The following is a 21,786-nucleotide window of genomic DNA, read 5'->3' on the forward strand; positions in this document are numbered from 1 at the left end:
TAAGCTAAGGTATCATGCAGGGTAAGGGATTGTCCAGGTTTTATAGCTTCTGCTCAGCTCAGATATAGAGGGTCCCCTCGGGGGGGGGGGTCTCTAAGAGAGCAGTTGCTGGAAGGGAAGAAGAACAATAAGAGAGACACTCCGAGGGAAAGAGCCCCCTAACTGTACCCCTGACTCCGGAGTGGCCCCTGGAGATCAGAGGAGTCCAGCTTAGGAAGGGGCGCATCTGGACAGAGCCAACTCCCGAGCAGTAAGAGCAGTCCCCTGCCTGTCAGGGATCCCTGGAGGTCAGCTGCCCACAAATGAATTCCAGGGTCAGCCACCTCCTCTCCCTCCCGACCCCACCCCCAATGGAGTGGCAGGTAGAGAGGGTGGCTCAGAAGCGGGTGCTCTGGTAGCGCAGCCTACGGAGATCTGAGAGGCCCTCATCCCGGCAGTACAGGTCCCTGCAGGGACTCTCGGCCAGTCACCGGCCCCCTGCCCCACCCCCCCCTCCACTGCTGCTGCTGGAGCTGCCAGAGCTCCCACTGCTAGCACTGCCACTGCTGCATCGGTCCTCGTAGATGGAGATCTCAATCTGGGGAGGAGGCAAGTGAAGGAAGACGAGTGTCCTCATCTGGCATCTGGGGCAAGTGAGCTTTGTGAGAGCCCCAGTTCCTAGGTGGTGTTTTCCACCTCCCACATGAGTGCCTTTGTCATCTCCCCATGATACCCACCTCCTATGGATAGGGAACACAAAGTGGTAGAATGGGTGAATTCTTAAAAAAAACAAAACACCCACGGGAAATACTGGTGAAGGAACTGGTGACATATCACTGTCCCCAAAGTCACCACTCAGTGTGGACTCCCTGGGTACTCCTTATACCCTCACTTAGTGGCTGTCAGTTGATCGACAATCTGAGGACTCTTACTTAGGTTTTTACTCCCAAGGGCTGCCCTAACTTCATAGAATCATAGAAAGATATAGAACTGAAAGGGACTATGAAAGACATCAACCTTTCATTTTATAAAGGAGAAAACTGAGGTCTAGAGAATTAAATGACTTTCACTAACCATCTCCCTGAGGTCATCTTGCCCCATAGGGCAGAACTCTATCGACTAGACCTCCCAAACCCCTGATCCCTAGTGAAATGACACTGAGTTTTAGCATTCCTCTCTCTGGATTGGGCTATCTTAATATGTGACCCATTCCACTCAAGACCAGGTCTGCTCCACAACTACATGGATTCCAGTCAGCTTCCAGCTCTTTCCTTGAGTGCAATCATTGCTGTGAAAAGGTGACAAAAAATGTTCTATACATAGAGGCAACTTGGTGATAGAGATCCAGTCTTTAAGTCAGAAAGACATAAACGTTCATAACCCTACCTCTAATATATACTGGTAAGAGCAGCTAGGTGGTGCAGTGGAGAAGGTCAGGAGAACCTGAGTTCAAATATGGCCTAGATACTTTACTAGTTTTGTAACCCTGAGCAAGTCACTTAACCCTGTTAAGGGGAAAGCAATATACTGGTAACATCGTAATGCTTTTGGCAATTTTTAAGACCATAATTTGACAAGAAAATGCTGAATTTTCCCTATGGAGCAATTCATCATCCTTGCTAATTCCCAATCCAAACCTCCTTTTCCCAACCACCAGTCCAGCACTGAGAGAGGCGGATACCCGCCCACTGTCCAACCCGCCCAGCCCAGATCCGTAGTTAGAATCCGAAAGGATACAACCCTCATTCCTCTTTCCACAGGGTCAGTAAGCAGGAGGCCCCGGGGAGCAAAGATCTTCTCATTCTGTTCTTGGATATATCGGGAAATCTTCTTGAGGACCTGCAGAAAGGGTTTTAGTGGACAAGGGGCTTGGTCAAGGGGACCACTAATGAAAAAGGGAAACAGAGATCGGGAGAGTGAGGGTGGCAGGGAGGTAACACGGGATGAGAAAGGATGAGAGGGATTTGTGGCAGAGGTTGACTGGGCCTGGAATGGGAACCACCTTTTCATAATGGGTCTCCATGCAGAGGAAGATAAAGTACGCCGTGGCACAGGCCAGACAACCCTCCAGGTAGGAGCTGCCCCCAATTTTCTCAGCCTCAGCATAGAAGTTGTTGAGAGTCTTGACAGTCTCCTCAAACAGCTGCCGTTCAATCTGGAGGAAGGACAAGATTGAAGGTCTAGTTGAAGGTTCTAGACATTAAAGACTATAATGGAAGGCTGGTAAGGAGAAGAAAGGTATGTCAAGATTCATTAGGTGTGTGTGTGTGTGTGTGTGTGTGTGTGTGTGTGTGTGTGTGTCTGTGTGTCTCTATGTCTCTATGTGTGTGTGTGTGTGTGTGTGTGTGTGTGTCTGTCTATCTATGTCTATGCGTGTCTCTGGCTATGTCTTTGTCTTTGTGTAATGTGGATGTGGCCCACATATAGGGAAAGAAGACATGCAGACAAGAAACTTTGCAGTTACAGACACATGAGGACTTTATTCATGAATCTTAAATTGCTTCGAGCAAGTGGGATGAGACATTGTATTTGCCTGTCAAGGGAGGGTTGAAATCTCTTTCCCTAGAGGTAGCTAAGTAAGAAACTCCCAGTCTTTGAATGACTGAGATGCTGTCTGACCAGATGGCAAGGGGACAGACTGAGACCTGCCTTGCAGGTAGTTTTCACAAATCATTAGGCTGCAGAATTTCCAATGGCCCCACCCACATTTCCCCAGGGCTCCCTCCAAGCCACCCCCACAAGCTGCCAGGGCTTCCCTGATCACTAAGCTCAGAGACCACAGATGTCTGTCTGCCTGAAGCCAAAGCTCTCCAAGGGGGAAGTAAGTAACTGTGAGATTCCCAGTTTCTGCCTAAGACACAACCCAGTGGGGAAAAAAAGGGAGAAAGTGCCATCCTTTCCTCAATGTGATCTCTGCCCTTATTACTGTTCTGTTCTCCCAGGTTAAATGATTCCCAAAAGCATGCATTTGCCTGCTGGCTGGCCAAGGGGCAAGGAATGGCTGGCATTTTTCTAGAAGGTTGGTCAAGGACAGGAAGCAACAAAGTCAACTCTGGACTATATTTATATATACATGTGTATGTGTGTTTGTATGCAGTTTTTAGGTCTCCCCCGTGACCTAACATCCAAATTTGCTTGGTCTGATAAATAGAAATAGTGTGATGTTGCTATTTTCTCTCAAGTCTAAAAGCCAGAGCTAAGGTAGTGGAAACTGGGTGTTGCAGAACCCAAAGCCAAACCCAGTAGGGTCATCATTAAGCTCCCTTGCAGGCTCTGGTCTGGTTCCCTGAAATTGGAGTTTAAGAGTCAGTCTATATGGGAGATGGATATGCTCAAAGGTGCATTACTAAGTTTAATATCTGAGATTACCTCTTATCTACTATTTATTCTTGTATATATATGGCTAAGTCTCAGTTAATATGAATGACTAATCTAATAATGTGGTCACATTATTCAAATATTCATTTCATTTTTCTAGAAGGGAACTGGAATCAATGACCACATGTTACCTATAATTTCAAATAATACCATTTAAATAATGCAACCATTTTGCAAGATTCATTATTTGACCTAATTAGGATTTCACTATACATAGTTTAGAGTACAGTCTCCTTCACTGGGATGTGAGATCCTTGAGGTTCGGGACTGTTAGGGTCTTTCCATGTAATCCCAACACAGCACAGTTCCCAGCATATAGAACATACTAAATTACTAAATGCCTGTTGCCTGACTACTAACTAATACAGACCTGAGTTCCATAGTTCATGGGCAAGAGGGTATGTGAACACCACTTTCATTCACTTTGCCATAAGTGACTTAAGTGTGACTTGAACCAAGCACCAAAGACTGGAGACAAGAATTCCTTACCCGACTGTCCAGCTCAGGGGGGAATTTAGTCTGGAACTGGCAAATGGTCCCATCGCTGTAATCTCGCTGGACAAAGACTTTGGTGGCCAGTGAGGCACTGCGCCGGAGTTCCTGCAGATTGTGACCCTCCAGAGACACAACGAATTCAATCAGCAAACATGGTTTCTGCTATGTGCAAGGGGGGCAGGAGTGGGGAGAAAAAGAGGAATAAGACACAGTCCCTACCCACAAGGAGTTTACAATCTAAAAGAGGGGATGAGACATGTACATAAGTATCCAGGACATAATACTCCTCTTCAAGAGCAAAATGGATGCTAATCGATACTAGAAACTATAGCTGCCTTCCCTCTATGGCCTTGTATGTATCTTGCATATATACTTATTTCTTTAGTACAGGTTTTCTCCTCCATTAGAATGTAAGCTCCTTGAGGGTAGGGACTGTTTTCACTTTGGTCTGTGCATACTATTGGATATTTAATAAATGCTTGTTGATTGATCCATTGACCACCCCCTTAATAAAAGAATTATGTAAATTAAATTTGTAAACGTTGTAATCTTCTTCATCTCTTAACCAGGCTTCTGGCACTAAAACTCCTAAGCTTGTCTTCAGCCATCAGATGCGTACAGACTATGTAGCTCCATACTAGAATTCCTATAACTTTAGCAAGATTATGCTCCATTGCAAAAGCATTCAAGACCTCCTAGGTCTTGAATGCTTTTGCAATGGAGCATAATAATAACACCCCAAAGAGGAATCAAAGCTTGATTTTAGTGTTTTAAATGGCTCCCACACTAAGTGCATAAAAGAATGCCAAAGTGTTGAGAGAAACCAGTATAGCTTGGTGAGGAGAGGAATTTTGGAAGGCTTCTCAGAGGAAGTAGTATCAAAGAATGAGAAACATTTTAACATTCAGTAGGGAAAAATTAGAAATTTCTTTGGAAAATGAAAAACACAGACCAAAACGGAACCAAATAGAAAAGTCCTAGAACCAGCTGTAGGCCTAGACTCTGATTACAGGAATAAGTCGGCAATCAGCATGCATTCCTCATTTTTCTTAGGATAGTTGCCTACCCTGTACGACCTTAGCAATTAAGGAGCTAGCATTTTCTTTCATAGTCCAAAGGTGTCATGATGGCCCTCTGTCTTTCCCAGTCACTCTGAGCCAAGAGAAAGATGCCACTGAAGACAAGCATGGTAGTAGTGATTGGACTTGCCAGAGCTGTCAGCTCTGGACAGGAATGGGCAACAAAGACCAGTAAAGGTATGCTGTTGTCAGGCAAACATATGACAAATGTTCATACCAAGTCTTAGTGCAGTAAAACCCAGAAGAACATTGGACTGTATATCAAGAAACCTGGGACCGCTTATTGACTCTGTCATTCTATATTCTGGGGAAAGTCACAAAATTTCTCCAGGTCTCATTTCCTTACCTATACAATGAAAGAGTTGAGTTAGATTTTCTTTCCCAGATCTAATATTATAACTTTATCAATTAATCTGGGAACCATACAGGATCTATTTCAGGTCCCCAGGATCAATATTCAGTTCTGCAACTGTTTTATATAACCTTAACCAAGTACTTCTAAAAAGAGGATTAGGTAGTCTCTAAGATGTCTTCTTGCTCTTCATGGGTGAGAGTAAAGTCCTTTGGTATTGAAGAAGACTATGTATAAGGTGGAAGTAGGGGTGCAGAGGTGATTTGCAACTTGTCTGTGACAGAGGATTTTAAATGGATGGATTCCAGAATTCTCAGAACTTCAATTTTATAAAGAAAAAGAGCCTTCATCACTTCTTTTACTACTGGCTGCTCACTTGATAGAACATAGACTTTGAATTGGAAAAGCCTTGAAAAATAATTAAATTTGAGGATGGAGCCAAGTTGGTGGAGTACAGGCAACAACCTAGCTGAATTCTCCCATCATTCTCCTACAAACAATTCTATCATAACTCTTCAAATCAAATTTTGGAGGAGAAAAGTCAACAAAATGTCAAATTAAGACATTTTCCAGTCTGAGACAATTTAGAAGGTAGAAGTTGTAACAGGCTTTGGAGGTAGCTATGGTGGTAGCAGTGGCAGCTTCAGCAGTTCTCAACCCAGAGATGGTAAGAGGGCAGGATAACTGGTCAGAAAGAAATTACAGAAAAGCATTTTGCTGCCAGTGGGAACAGTTGGTACAACTTGGGAACTGTATTATCCATTCCTAGTTCTAGATTACTATTTCAGTATGGAGAGGAGCATTAGTATTTATGGCCTTGGTTGCAGTTCCAGGGTGAAGAGGAACTTTAATACTTGAAGCTACAGGGAGATGGGACCCCTACATGATAAAGACCAGATCAAAGATGAGAGCAACAGTGACCACACTTCTCTCCAGAGGTGGAAGAACCAAAACCTTGCAGACTCCCAGAATTAGCTCTAAAACCAGCAGCACAAAAAAGCCTGAAACTAGGGACAATGCCTCTACCCCTAGGTGGGGAGAATTTAACTTTAACACAAAGTTCAAAGTCAAGAAATAGGCTAGAAGAATGAGGAAATGGCTAAAAAAAGAGCATAATAACCTATTTCAGTATAAGGAAGACTAAGACAAAAACTCAGAAGAAGACAACTGTGAAAACAGCTACCCAAAAATAGCCTCAAAGATCAATGGTAATTTGACTCAAGCCCAACAAGAATTCCTAGAAGAGTTAAAGAAAAAATGAGTGGTAAAGGAAAAACTGGGGGAAAGAAGTGAAAGTGATAATATAAGAGAATTATGAAAAAAATTAACAGTTTAATAAAAGAGGCACCAAAAATACTGAAGAAAATAACACCTTAAAAAACAAATTGACCTAATGATAAAAAAGAACAAAAATTTACTAAAAGAAATAACCCTTTAAAAGCAGAATTGATCAAATTTAAAAAAGAGGTACAAAAGCTCAATGTAGCTTTTTTCCTTAAAAAGCAGAATTGAGCAACTGGAAGCTAATGACTTCCTGAAACATCAAAAAACACTCAAAGTGAAAAGAATAAAGAGATAGAAGAAAATGGGAAATATCTTATTGGAAAAACAACTGAGCTAAAAAATTAGATTGAAGAGAGAGAATTTTTAAAATTTTTTAAATTTTACAATTTTCCCCCCAACCTCACTTCCCTCCCCCCACCCCTGACAGAAGGCAGTCTGGTAGTCTTTACATTGTTAAGGAGAGATAATTTAAGAATTATTAGACTACCTGAAATAATCACAAGAAGAACATGGAACATTATATTTCAAAAAATTATCAAGGAAAATGCCCTTAACATATTAGAGACAGAGAATAAAATAGAAATTTAAGTAATACACTGATTGCCTCCTGAAAAAGATCCACAAATGAAAACTCCCAGGGGGATTACAGTCAAATTCTACAGCTCCCAAGTCAAGGAGAAAGTACTTCAAGCTGTCAGAAACAAACAATTTAAATTTTGTTGAGTCATAGTCTTCACATAAGATTTGGTAGTTTCCACATTAAAGGAGCAGTGGATTTGGAATATGATATTCCAGAAGACAAAGGAATTAGAATTATAACCAAGAATAACCTACCCAACAAAACTGAAAGACAAAAATGGATATTTAATGGAATAGAAATCCTTCAGAGAGAAAAAAAATGGATATTTAATGAAATAGAAAGCTTTCAAGCATTCTTGATGAAAAGACCAAAGCTGAATAGAAACATCTGACATTTAAGCACAAGATTCAAGAGAAACATAAAAAAGTAAACATGAAAGAGGAAGTTTTTCTCACACACAGAGCTCTCTCCCCTTTCTTCTCAGATCATCCCTTTTTTCACCCCTTCATTTTTTTGAGATTATCTAATAATTGACTCACATTATTATAATTGGCTCACACCTATGCCTTGTTCATATAGACTCTTTTTGATTGCCATAATAATGATAAAGTTCTTAGGGATTAAATGGATTATCTTCCCATATAGGAACGTAAACAGTTTAACTTTATTGAGTCTATTATGATTACTCTTTCATGCTTACTTTTGGGTGTGTGGCGGGCAATGTTTGAATCTCACATCAGAATTGGTTCAGAGGGAAGAATATATTTACACAGTTGTATATAGAAATCTATCCATTAGGAAAACAGGAGGAGAAGGAAATGAAGATTGGGGGAGGAAAGATAATAAAAAATGAAGGTAGAATAAGGGAGGCAGAAGCAAAAGAGAGGGAGGAAAGGAAAAACAGAAGAAAATGAGATAGAAAAAAATATATAGTTAGTTATCATAACTGAGAATGTGAATGAGTTGAGCTCACCCATAAAACAGAAGCAGATAGCAGAATGGATTAGAAACTAGAATCCAATAGTATGTTATTTACAAGAAACATTCTTAAAACTGAAACATGCCCAAAATGATAAAATAAAGGACTGGAGCAGAATTTATTGTGCTTCATTTGAAATTTAAAAAAAAAAGCGTGGGTAGCAATCAAAGCCTGAGACTAAGCAACAACAAAAATAGTTTAATTAAAAGAAATAATCAGGGAAACATATACCATATACAATGAAGTAATATCAAAAAAAAAATTAAGGGCACATTTCTCCAATAAAGGTTTCATTCAATATATGAGAAACTGAGACAAATTTGTAAAAATGAGAGCCATTCCCCAATTGATAGATGATCAAAGTATATGAATAGGCAGTTTTCAAAAGAAAAGCTCTCTATGGGCATAGAAAAAAAATGCTCTAAATTACCATTAATTAGGAAATACAAAGTAAAACACACTGAGATTCCAGCTCATATCAATCAAAAATGATAAATGCTGGAGGGGAAGAGAGAAAATAGGCACATTAATAAACTGTTGGCAGAGCTGTGAATTAGTACAATTATTCAGAAGAACAATTTGGGACTATACCCAAAGGGTTATAAAATTGTGCATATGGGGCGGCTAGGTGGCGCAGTGGATAGAGCACCGGCACGGAGTCAAGAGTACCTGGGTTCAAATCCAACCTCAGACACAATAATTACCTAGCTGTGTGGCCTTGGGCAAGTCACTTAACCCCATTGCCTTGCAAAAAAATAAAAAATAAAATTGTGCATATCCTTTGACCCCTACAACTAGGTTTATACCACAAAAAGTTTAAAGGAAAAGAAAAGAACCTGTATGTACAAAAATTTTTATATCATTCCTTTTCTGGAGGCAAAGAAATTGAGGGGATACTTACCAAGTGGGAAAAGGCTAAGCAAGTTGTAGTATATGATTGTGATGGAGTACTGTTGTTATAAAAAATGATGAGGGAGTGGTTTAGGCAAGAGGGAGAAATGGTAAGTTCTTTAGGAACTGATTCAAAATAAAGTGAAAAGAGCCAGATCATTGTGCACAGTTCCAGCAATGTTGAAATGATGATCAATTGTGAATGACTTGGCCACTCTGATCAATACAATGATCCAAGACAATTCCAAGGATTCATGACAAAATGCTATCACTTCCAGAGGGAGAACTGATGAACGCTGAGAACAAATTGAATTATATTTTTTGCTTTATTTTTTCTTTAATTGTTATATGTTTAATATGGAAATATGTTTTGCACATTTCACCTGTATCATTGATATCATTTTGCTTTTTAAAAGAGACAATTCTACTCAATATATTTATTTTTAAATAGGGAAAGTATAACTCAGAGAAGTTAAGTGACTTGCTAGGGATACATAGCCTGTAAGTAGCAAAGACAGAATTAGAACCCAAATCTTCTATGTCTAAGGCTACTAAACAACACTATGAAAAAGACAGCAGGCAGTTCATTGAGTGAAATCCAAATAAAAGTATGATCCACCACTATAAACCTAAGTAGAACTACTGACTCAGGAGGGGTAAATGAATTGCTGATATAAGCCTTTCCTAAGTATCTTGCTTTAAATGAAATTTTTTTCCCAAAAATGTGTGAAATTTTTCTGTTGTTGTTGCCAAGTAAATTGTATTTTAATTTCATTAGGGGAGCTTTCTATTTAAGGAATCATAGCAACTTGATAAAAAAAATTGTGGTATAAATAATCACCTCTAAATTTGTCTGCCTCACAAATTTTAATAAGGGAGGGTGGTATTTTGAAATTTTTTAAAAAAGGATATGCCTCAATGTTAAACTACTCCATCCCAAACTCAAGCTCAAACCAGTCAGGAGTCATTGGAATGGAGTCACCTGGTAAATGACATGTCCACTGTCAAGTCACTATGTGTGCACAAACTCTACATGTGCTCTGTGTTCTCTATTTTAAAGACTCATCCATGTGGATTCATTTATGAACTCACATGCTAAGGAGCAGACTAGCTCCTCCATGGGCTCACACTCAACTGAACTCAAAGAAAAAAAAATAGAAGCTCCTTTTCAGGACCCTCATAAGGTTCAGCTTACATTTATATAACCTTTTCACACACAATGTCCAACCACCACTATATGAGACATACCATTATATAGCTGAGAAAACTGCGGCTCAGGGAAGTGAGTTGATTTACTTGCCAATAGTCACAGAGTTAATAAGTGTCAGGAATGGGATTTGAATCCAGGTCTCCTGGGTCAAAGCCCAAGTCTCTTCTGCCACAACATATTACTTTTTATCAAAAAAAATTAAGGAGGTAGACTAACTGATTTCCAAAAATCAACTCTTCCTTCCAGCTCTAATTCTATGATTTATGAATCACTTTACAGTCAAGGTCCTCTTTGGAACTTCAATAATTATGCCACTTTGAATAGGTTCAAGAAAGACCTGCTTGATACTAAATTGTACTCTATAATAAACAGTGTTATGATATAAAAGATATTAATAGCACAAGGTTATTAATAACTCCATTTTGTAAATTTGAGATACTGAGGCACCGAAGTGGGAAATGATTACCCCAAATTACTGTCACAGGATGAGAACCTTAATAGTGCTGGCAACCAGTCATCTATCTGATAACCCCATAGAGCATGCTGGGCCCTGTAGAGTACAAGGCATTGCACCATAGGGAGAGAAAGATCAAAGGAGAGCTGATTTCATTGTGAGAGTGGGTAATGTGCAAGCTAAAGTGTTAGACTCCAGCACATAGGTATAAGAGTGGGGACCACACCCACAAGTAAGTGGTGGGCCACACCCACAAGTACTTTCCCCAACTATCACCTGAAGGGCATGTCATCCTGACATAGGTAGATAGATTTGACCTTCATTCTGAAGCTATGTGGTCTCCCCCTTTCCATAAAAGTGAACTCTGGAATTGTTTAAGTTATAGCGACAGCATGATTTAGTAAAGAGTACTGAATAGCCAAGCAGGAGACTTGGGTACCAATTTCCAATTGTTTATTCAAGGATATTTCTGGGATCCTTTCTAAAATGAAATTTAATTCACTTCAGAGTTTCCTTGTGCTATTGTCCTTCAAAAGCCCACTTTCTCTCCCTTCTGTCAGGGCTTTCTCCTGGTTCAAGTGGCTGCTAAGTAAGGAGAATATCACATTTTTTTACTAGGAAGAACTGGAAAATCAGTGACAAGAGCTACTGGCACCAATTTTTGAACTGCAGTGCCTGGGAGGAGGGAGGCAGCCTGAGAATAGATGCTGCAGGTCATATCCCAGGACTCTCAGGTCCTGCAAAGGAAGACAGCTGGCCAGAGAGTGGGGATAGGAATAAGAGCACTGAATTTCTAAAAGACTTGCCTTGTCCCAAGGAATTAACTTCAGGAAATGACCAACTGAATAGAATTTTTAAACAAAAAAGAAGTATTCTAGGCATTGAATAGATGAGACCCCCCTCCCAAGGCTCCCTGGGATATAATGTGGGATAAAATAGGGAGTGGAAGCAAGGAGTATGCTCACCTCCAAAAACCCTCTCCTCCAAGAATTCAGTTCTGGAGAACTAAAATGGGGAAATGAATTAAAGCACAGTGGGATTGGATGGCCTTTGTTCTTAAAGTTTGTGAATCTTTTCTCTAGGGGAAATCAAAATAAAAGGAAGTTAAAGAGTCTCACAAGTTGTAAGGAGGTGTGAGGACGTGCTATTAAATTCTCTCTGGTTAAGCATTAGTCTATTTAAGCTCCAAGTAACATAGGTTTTAGCCCCAGGCCTCCAGGAGATCAATCAATCAATCAATCAACAAGGGTTTACTAAGTGCCATACATCAGGGATACAAATATAAAGAATGAAACAACATCTACTCTCAATGAGTTTATATTCTAATGGAGGAGATATGGATTTAAAACAATAAATTACTCAAATGTGTATTTCCCCTTTCTCCTAGAAAATAAGCTTCTTGAGGGTAGAAATTTTCTTTTTGCTTCTGTATCCTCAGCACAGAATTTCCCACTTAGAAGGAACTCAATAAATATTTGCTGAATTGAATTGTAGAAGTCTAACCCTTAAAATAAAATGGAGAAGACATTTTTGAGGTAGGTGGACCTTTGGTCAGTCTAGTGTTAAGACCCCAATGACAGTCACCTGCTCTGATTCCTCACTCATCAGAAGTTACCTCTTCCTACTAAACCTCTAGGTCTTTCTATTCCCTGAAACATTTTGTCTTTGGGCTTTCTCCTTGACTCTATATCATTCAGTAGAGTTTAGAATAAGAAATTCAAGCCCTCCTGCTCAGGTACTCCTCTCTGGTGCTGAGGATTCCCCTAGCAAAAGCACCTGGTGGTTTTATCTCTGATAGGCTGAACTCTTTGCCCTGGCTGGCCCTCTGCTTTTGCAGCCAACAGCTTTCAAACCCCTGAACCTTGTTCTGCAGTGATGACTACAGAGGAATAATAATAACAGTAATACTCAGTGCTGTCCTCAGAGATGCATAGCAGCTTTTCATACTGATTAATTCAAAAGCTTCCCCCTTCTGGAAGGGCAAACTAATGTGAGGAGGGAAAGAAAGCAAGGAGTCTATTCACAGAGCCAAGAAAACCCAGGAGTCCTGGCTCCCAGAGAGGTCACAAGGATATTTTAGTGACTTTTGGCAATGCCATTGACCTGCTGTGTGACCACCTGTACAAGATACACATAAGTATTCCCATATGTAAGGGGGACTGACTCAGAGATGTTCCCTCTCTCACAGAAGGGTGGGTATTGGCTGACACCCATAAAGTCAGAAGTATTCATTGCAAGCAGTAAAACTAAGAAGGGGGAGGAGGGAGGGGGTGACACCAAGACTAGCCTCAGAGAGAGGCTACCTGGATAAAAGGTTCAAAAGTTTGTTGCTAGAATCACATGTAAGGGTGAGAAGGGAGGATAAGTAGCTGGGACCAAAAGCTTTCTTCATTGGAAGAAATGAAATAATTTAGTTCATCTAAGGATATCTCTCACATCCTTAGAGAGAAACAGAAGCACTGGGGGACAGAGATTGGAGTTCCTTGGTGTGGCATGCTTTGGGTTCAGTTCTAAGCCTTGGGCCCATGGCACTGCACAGCAATACCAAGGAACTAGTGCCTCCCACCCCACCCCCCAACACGTATATCTCATCCCTTCTTCGGAATCCCTACACACACACACACACACACACACACACTCCTAGGGATTTATCCTGACTAGGAAGGCAGTTTAGAGAGTGTGGCTATGCTGAGAAAGAAAGCCGAACCCGGGTTGCTAGAGCAGGAAAACAGCTGCCCCTTTGCCAACAAGTGGCGGCGGCGTCTTCGGGGCTCTCCCAGGGCTCGGGGGCCGCCGCGGGGCCGGAAGGCTGAGCCGGGCACCGAGGCCCTCCTGTGCCCCCACGTCCCCGGCCCAAGCCGCGGGCAGCGGCGGGCCCGCAGGCTCTCCCTCTCACCTCGGTGGCCATGTTCAGGCAGAGCGCGGGCGGGCTGCTCGGAGGCGGCGGCGGCAGCAGAGGGGTCGGGCGGCAGGCGCTGTCCTCGGTGCTGAGCGAGGAGCGGCGGGGCCAGGGCCCTAAGCGGGCCGGGGGCGCCGCGCGCTGCGACGTGGTTCCCGGGGCTCCGGGCCGAGGAGGAGCGGCGCTGTCCTCGGTGCTGGCCCAACGAGACTCTGGAGGCCGGGCCCGGCTGCAGGCTCGGCGCGGCTGCCTCTGCAGTCCGGGGGCTCCCGGCGTCGGCGGAGGCTGCCAGGCAGGAGGAGGGGCCTGGCGGAGGAGTCAGGGGAGGGGAGCCGTGCCCCCCGGGCTCCGGAGCCTGCCAAGGAGCCCCGCCCTAGGGGAGAGGGCTCAGTCCCGCCCAGGCCCGGAGTCCCCGCCTCTCCGGCCCTTCCCCCAGCCAGAACGGGAGCGTGGAACACTCCACTAGCTACGGCTTCCCCTCGGGGCTCCCCGGCTCTAAGAAGTCCTGGAAGGGAGTCCCCGAGGGCTCTGTAAGCAAAGAAGCTGAGGATGCCGAGCTTGGAACCTCCCAGCCCGAGGCTTGGGAGCTTTGGCTCAGCCCACTTCCTTTACCTTTCAAGCTTCTTGACATTTCTCCTCCCCCAGCCTGGGTTTGTCTTTCATCCTTTTCACTATCTTTTCCCTCTTTTTAATAATAGCTTGCGTTCGAATATATTATCATGTTCTAACTATAAATAACCTGATGTAGGGTTTGGTTTTCACATAAAATACCTTCTAAGCTTCACAACAATCCCATGAAGTAAGTAATATTGCTCCCATTCTATAGAAGGGGCTACTGATCCAAAAGAGTGTAAAGTAACTGAAGTCTCACAGCTCATAAATGTGACCAGATTCCTGGTGTTAACAATTCCATGTTATTCCATGTTATCTTCTTTCCCAGCGTTCCCCTCAGCTTTTCCACTTTAGTATTTGTTCTTCTTTCCTCCTTCCTTTCTGTGACTTGAGCACTAGAAACAGAAATTCTTCCCTTACCAACAGTTTTCCATTGGAGCTTTGGAAATGGTGGGAAGCAGGGAATTGTGGAATCAGGAAAATTCTACCTCTGTGTCCCTGGGCAAATTATTTAACCTCTCAACACTTTAGGCAACCTTCTAAGACCATTGATTGCAAAGCAGATACTGGCCTCCATAGACAGAGGATTTCCCTCATCCGGAAGTTCCCTAACACTGATAAAATCACAGGTTCAATCCATCTCCCAGTCTAGAAGTGGAGCTTCTTTTCCCTAGGAGTCTTCACCTGACAGAATCTCAAAGTTGATGGAAATGAATCAAGATAGAAAACTCAGAAAGCATCCCACCTATACCTAGAAATCCTCTCCTCGATATCTAAATTTATGTAATAAACTGAGCACTGGATTCAGTCATAATCTGAATGGGTTATGGATTCAGACCACTAACACTGCAATTTGCTGCCTATAGAATAGTTTTTTTTTTTCTGGGATTGTTTCTTCACCTGTAAAATGAGAGGGCCTCTCCCTCCAGTCCATCTCTTGTCAGGACTGGGATGGGTTGCCAAACCAGTTTTACTTGCCTTCTGGGCCTCCTAGGATAAAGTAGATTAACTGTAATTTTTATGTTGATCTGAGAACACCAGCTACCATTACTAATAGACATTTCCTATTTTGGATAACACATTTTCCCAAGGATGGCCAACTTCTATTGACACAGATGTAGATAGGTAATGCCAACCCTCAAAAACTTGTGGTAAACAAATAATGGCACTTGGACTCTCAGCAGTGGAATCTGTCTTTCATCCCACCCTGTTGCATACTTCCTATTAGTTATAGGAGCAACACTAACAAATTATAGAGAAACCATCACTGGACAGCAATAGTCCTTTTTTTTAAGGTTTTTGCAAGGCAAATGGAGTTAAGTGTTTAAGACAGGATTTGAACCCAGGTACTCCTGACTCCAGGGCCGGTGCTTTATCCACTGTGCCACCTAGCCACCCCTAGCAATAGTCTTTCAGAGAAACTTCTAACATCAAAGAATCATGGAATATTAGATCTTTAAGGGACCAAGGTATTACCATGTCTAAACTATAAAGAAGGAATTGACTAGCCCCACCATCATACAACTAGTTGACAGCAAATGTCTCTTATCCTTAAATTCCCCAGGAAGCAATTTGGGGAACATAAGAATAGGCAGGAGAGTCCAGGTTTTTACTCCCATTTAATTCTCATTTTACTCCCATTGATATATATATATACATATATATGTATATATACATATTTATACATATATATACATATATATTCCCATTTATGAAGAAGAGCAATGACTTGGTAACTAGGAACAAATAGAAAATGATGTGATTCTGTGAATAGGAAGTTGAAGGTGGTAGAAATAAACAACTTCTTGGTGTCTGAAGGTAAAGTATATAAACCTTACCCAACCTTTTCCTGCTTAATTTTGATCATATAAACTGTGCCATGAATTTGAGCTGGAAACAAAACAGTCTGGTGGGCAAATTATTAGACTCATCTATTCCCATTCTCAGAGAAGGTACAATGATCCTTGTACTATAGCTCATCCTCAAGCTGGGTCAAGGTGTTTAATAAACTGAAGTCTTTAACAAACTCTACTTCCAAAGAAAATTCTTGATGGACATCAGCACTCAGAGTTGTCCAAGTGGGATCTGTTAAGAGTAAGCAACATTTAGGACAGAGTAAAAATAAAACAGTAGAGAATTTTACATTGTGCTATCTTCTATATGGGACAGGTTGGCATAAAATATTCTCAGACTCTTGATAATTCAGAATTTAGTGCTTGAAGCAGAAAAAACTTTGAGATTTAATCTGACCAAAGAATATTACCCAACTGCTTTGGGAAAATCCAGACCTGTGCAAAGGCCTGCCTCTTTGATGTTTTTGTCATAAATTAATGAGTTAACTCACAAAATGACATCAAAGAAGATCTACTAACTAATTCGCTGTTATCATCCTCCAATCTGCAGCTGAATTGGAAATTCTCCAAAGAAAAGACTGCATCCAGGGAAAAACACACACAGTGAAAGATTGGAAATCATGATCTCTGGAAAGAGATAAGAGAAAATTAACTCCCCTAGTCAAAAGAGAAGATGGAAACAGCTGAAAAAACCTCCAGGGAATGAGCTGACTACAAAGGTGACCAGGAGATTGTCTGTGAATAGGTCCAGAAGAACATAAACAAGTGTGTGGGTGTTTAAAAGGGAAAATGTAGTGTGCAAGCCTGAAATGATTCGATTGGACACTGACCTGAGATCATTTTCAAGGTGAATGCAGAAAAGAATTTGGGGGAGAGAAGGGGTGGGGTGCAGCGGCAGAGGGGAGGGATGCACATCTGGATATTCTCGTTTTTAAAAACAAGCTTCTGCCAGAGTTTCCCTAAGCTACCAAGGTGGTATGATATAAATATATCACTTAGGAATATGTAAACTAGGATTAACTCTCTGGAGCCTTAAACACAAGAAAGAAACACCTAGAAAGAGGCTGTGATGTAGGTAAAACAAATGAATGAATCTGAACTGTCCAGTGAAATGAATCCTGCATGGAGGACTATAAACAATGGGGAAGAATAAATGCTGGAAGCTGAGCAGGGAGGAGCTGGCTGAGGGCGGGCGGTTTCCAGGATATGTGCTTTCATTCATAATGGTGGTGCTGGGGACTATGTGAGTGGAAAGCACAGAAGACACCAGGAAGAAATTAGGAAACTTAGATTCAACGTGTAACCTGTTGTTGTGACCAGTCACTGTGCGGGAAGACCGGTAGCTTACATATAAAAACAACAACAATAATAATAACTCCCATTTGGATAGTACCTCTCCGTTTACAGATCATATGCTTTGTTCTACCTCTTTTGATTCTTGTGGAACCCTTTAAAAACAGATTATTCAAATATTATTACCCCTATTTGAAACCTGCTTCCCTATAAGCAGGTTGTTGTCTGAGCTGTAGCTTAAAGAAGAGGATTCTATCTGTAATTTGAGGCAAGAATGAAATGTGCTCTAGGTATAAGGGAATGTTCAGTGCAGGAGGTGGTTCTCTGCAAAGAAATGGAGACAGGAGATGGAGTGTTATGTATGAAGAACAAAGAGATGGTCAGTTTGGCTGGATCGCAAAGGCAAAGTAGTGTCCAATGAGGTTGGAAGCATAGATTGAGGCCCGGCTGTATAGCAAGAACTCTAAAAGCTAAACAGAGGTAAAATACATGTCTTCTCTTGAAGCTGGACTATGTTTATTAAGGACATCCTAGACATGTCTCTTGTAGCTGTTGGCAATGGCATCCTGCATGAAACAACCAGAGTCTATCCTTAACTTGGTGCAGTATTTTCTACATTTCTTTATTCTGGTAAAATGGAGAAAGGAGTACAAAGAGATCAAAAACGATTGGAAATGTAAGCAAAGCAGTTGGTGACAAGGATCCATGATTTCATCACCATAGGAACTTTCTCCACCCAGACTATGTTGCAGTCTTGAAAAGTTGACTGAGGTTCATGGTAGTTCAGATACTACCACACAGTCAAGCAGCTGGTTAGTTTGAGATGGGAGTTACGGCCCCCGCCCCATGTCTTTCTGAAGTTAAGTCTAGCACTTTATCCTCACTGTCATGATTCCTTTCAAACAGGAGACCACACAATAGAAATCAGTCTGGAAAACCAAAATCAAAAGAAAGACCTATTTATAATGAGTAAATGCAGTGGAGACTCCTAGAAATCATCATCAGTGCCTTAGCACCCATGAGTACCACACACAAAAAATATCCCATAATTCTAGACCACTAGAAATTATGCTCTGTCTCAATAATGCTCAGATGATTTGGATCCAAAGTCCTCTTTGTTGAGGCAATACTGAGTCATCTCATCTGTGTAAAGATGGAAGCTGAACAAGATGATTTTAAGGTTCCTTCCTACTCTTTTCAGACCTTTAAGGAAAAAAAAAACAGGGCAGATCCTACCTGTTGGGCCAAGGCAGAAATAGAGATAAGAAAGAGAAGATGGAACTGCTAACAAATGTCAGGGACCTGAAACCTGACCTACTTCTCCTACACAAGAGCAAAATATAAGGTCATTCAGAAAGGAAAAAGAGGTGTATGCCCTTTGATCTAGCAATAGACTACTAGACCTAAACCCCAAAGAAATCATAGAAAGAGGAAAAGGTCCAAACTGAGAAAAATAAGTCTAGCAATACAACTACTTAAAGAATTAAAAACTAAGAAAATGCCCATCAAGCAGGGAATGGACAAGCAAATTATGGCACATGAACATAAGAGAATGTTATTATATCGTAAGAAAGGAGCACTCCAGAGAAAGCAGGCAAGTTTGAAAGAACAGTGCAGTATGAAGTGAACAGAACCAAGAAAATAATTTATACAATGGTAGCAATAGTGTAAAAACAGACAACTTTGAAAGACTTAAGAACTCTGATCAGTGCATTAACAGCCATGACCTTGTGACAAAGGGGCAATGCATTCAGGATGCTGTATGAGATAAATATTTTTGGTCAAGACAATATGGAAATTTGTTTTGCTTGACTAAGCATATTTGCTACATGGTCTTTTGATTTTATTTCTTTTTTCTTTTCAATTGGGAGAAACATGAGGAAGTATGTTATTTGATAAAACAAAATTTTAAAAGATTTAAATATAAAAGAACTTTTTCCTACCCTCCCTTCCCATAAGCTTCCAATATTTTCCCCTCTATGCAAACATGAGGCAGTACGGGAAAGGGGACCAGATTACAACCACTAAGTAGCCTTTTTTCTTATTTTCCTTCCTTCTATTTAAGCCCTTTACCTGTGTGGGTCATGAGTCACATGTCTACCAAGGTTAACTAAGGTTTCTGTTTATTGGAGGCATTCCCAATCCCCAACATTACTAATCCTACCTTATCTTACAAAATACAATAACATATATCTGCTAGCAATTCCCCTGAGGGCTATAAGAATTAGTGAGATAATGAGCCCAAGACTCTTCAACTTCTATCACTTTGGAAGGAGATTGAGCTGCCAACAGGATATGGAGAACCATCTGGGAAATTCTCCCATTGAGCTCCCCAAGCAGAACCTAGTATCCTAAGATTTAGAGCTGGCAATCACATAGTCGAATATTCTTTTTTACATACCAAGAAATAGAGGCTCAGAAGTATTAAGACTATATAACTTCTAATGAGATAATAGAAATATATTGGATTTGAAAGGAAGGAAGTAAAGGAGAGGAGGGGAGAAGGGGAGAAATTTTTTTAAGCATCCAATATATATCAAACACTTTTATCTTATTTGATCCTTACAAAGACACTAGAAAGTGGGTTCTATTATTATCCCCATTTTATAGTTGAGGAAAGAGGCAGGCAGAAGTTAAGTGACTTGCCCAGGATCATAGAGCTAGTAAGTGTCTGAGGCCAGATTTGGAGTCAGAACTTCCTGGCTCCAAACCCAGAGCTCTATCAATCAATCAATCAACAAAGATTTCTTGAGCATTGACTATATGCTGGGCAAGAGGCTAGGGCTGAGAAAACAGGTACAAAGATTAAATCCCCACTTGCAATGAGCAATTTACATTCTAATGGGAGAGACAAGTACATATGAAATGTATATATCAGCTATATGATGATAGTAATAATAATAACTAGTATTTTATGGTACTTTAAAGTTTGCAAAAAACATTCTTCAAGAGAAAGCTTAATCACGTTTCTCTAAATGAAGCTTTTCCTAATACTCTGAACTGCAAATGCTTGCTCTCCCCTTGTCATCAATAGTTTGATTACATTTCCAATCATTTTCGATCTCTTTTCACTCCTTTCTCCATTTTACCAGAATAAAGAAATGTAGAAAATACTACACCAAGTCAGGGATAGACTCTGGCTGTTTCATGTAGGATGCTATTGCCAACAGCTACAAGAGACATGTCTAGGATGTCTTTAATAAACCTCCTCAAACTGCTCCTTTCTTATGGTATAATAATGTTCTCTTATGTTCATGTGCCATAATTTGCTTGTCCATTCCCTACTTGATGGGCACTTTCTTAGTTTTTAACTCTTTAAGTAGTTGTATTGCCAGACTTATTTTTCTCAGTTTGGACCTTTTCCTCTTTCTATGATTTCTTTGGGGTTTAGGTCTAGTAGTCTATTGCTAGATCAAAGGGCATACACCTCTTTTTCCTTTTTGAATGACCCTTGTGTAGGAGGAGTAGGTCAGGTTCCAGGTCCCTGAATGTATTCATTGCATGCAGATAGATAGATAGATAGATAGATAGATAGATAGATAGATAGATAGATAGATAGATATAGATATAGATATATAGATGATATAGATATAGATATATAGATATATAGTTTACTCATTTTTCAGTTGTGTTCAACTCTTTGTGACTCCATTTGGAGTTTTCTTGGCCAAGATACTGGAGTAATTTGCCATTCTTGCTTCAGCTCATTTTTACAGATGAGGAAACTGAAGCAAACAGTTAAATATCTTGCCCGACATAGAGATATATATTATTACTCCCCCATTCACACATAGGTTCATCCAGGAAGAAAGTGATTCACTTTTGTCTTTTTATTTCTATCATTAGCACAGAGGTAAGGGAAAATCCAGGCTGTATAAAGCCAGCAGACTGGTGCCCAGCACCCATAGCTGGGTCTTGAAATTCAATAAATTTCAGAGAATTTTAGGTGTGACTCAATTAAATGTTTGACCAAATATAGCATTAAAATAATGCTATAAATATCCCAATAGTCCTTGGCAGGAAAAAAGTTCCCCATTCCCAATTCAACACACCTGGCCTAATAAATGTTTCTTGGTTAAACTGGAATAAGGGTGTCATATAGGTCACCCAAATAGACACTGAAAGCTGCTGAGGATGATCAAAGCCCATCTCCAACATTTATTTTGTGTTTATAAATGAATCAGTTAACTGTTCTAAATCTTAGTTTTCTCATTTGTAAAATGGGAATGAAATTCTATAGTACCTATTTCAAATGTTTGTTGTGAGGAACCATTGAGATAATGGGCAGTATAATACACAGCTCAATTATTACTATTATCATCATCATTATGGGTAAAGAGGGGGAAAATTGACTCAAGTACAGATGTCATCCATAAAGGTGAAATAGGGTCTTTGTGGGGAAGGGAGGATATCAATCATCATTTGGAGAGGAAGGCATAGAGACAAGT

The 21,786-nt window shown here is 40.8% G+C and overlaps 1 protein-coding gene across 1 annotated transcript in view; it reads right to left on the reverse strand.

Moving 5' to 3' along the window:
• Nucleotides 1-466: 466 nt before the first annotated feature.
• The window catches only part of GOLGA7B (golgin A7 family member B), a 39,645-nt gene continuing 18,325 nt past the window's right edge, over nucleotides 467-21,786 (reverse strand). The window contains exons 2-5 of the mRNA XM_074233194.1: nucleotides 3,847-4,011; nucleotides 1,982-2,134; nucleotides 1,717-1,818; nucleotides 467-577 (exon numbers count right to left, since the gene is read on the reverse strand). Of these exons, the coding sequence (XP_074089295.1) occupies nucleotides 467-577; nucleotides 1,717-1,818; nucleotides 1,982-2,134; nucleotides 3,847-4,011 (531 nt within the window). The remainder of the gene's footprint in view (nucleotides 578-1,716; nucleotides 1,819-1,981; nucleotides 2,135-3,846; nucleotides 4,012-21,786) is intronic.

This window comes from Macrotis lagotis, chromosome 4 (assembly GCF_037893015.1).
Source record: "Macrotis lagotis isolate mMagLag1 chromosome 4, bilby.v1.9.chrom.fasta, whole genome shotgun sequence".
Classification (NCBI taxonomy): Eukaryota; Metazoa; Chordata; class Mammalia; order Peramelemorphia; family Peramelidae; genus Macrotis; species Macrotis lagotis.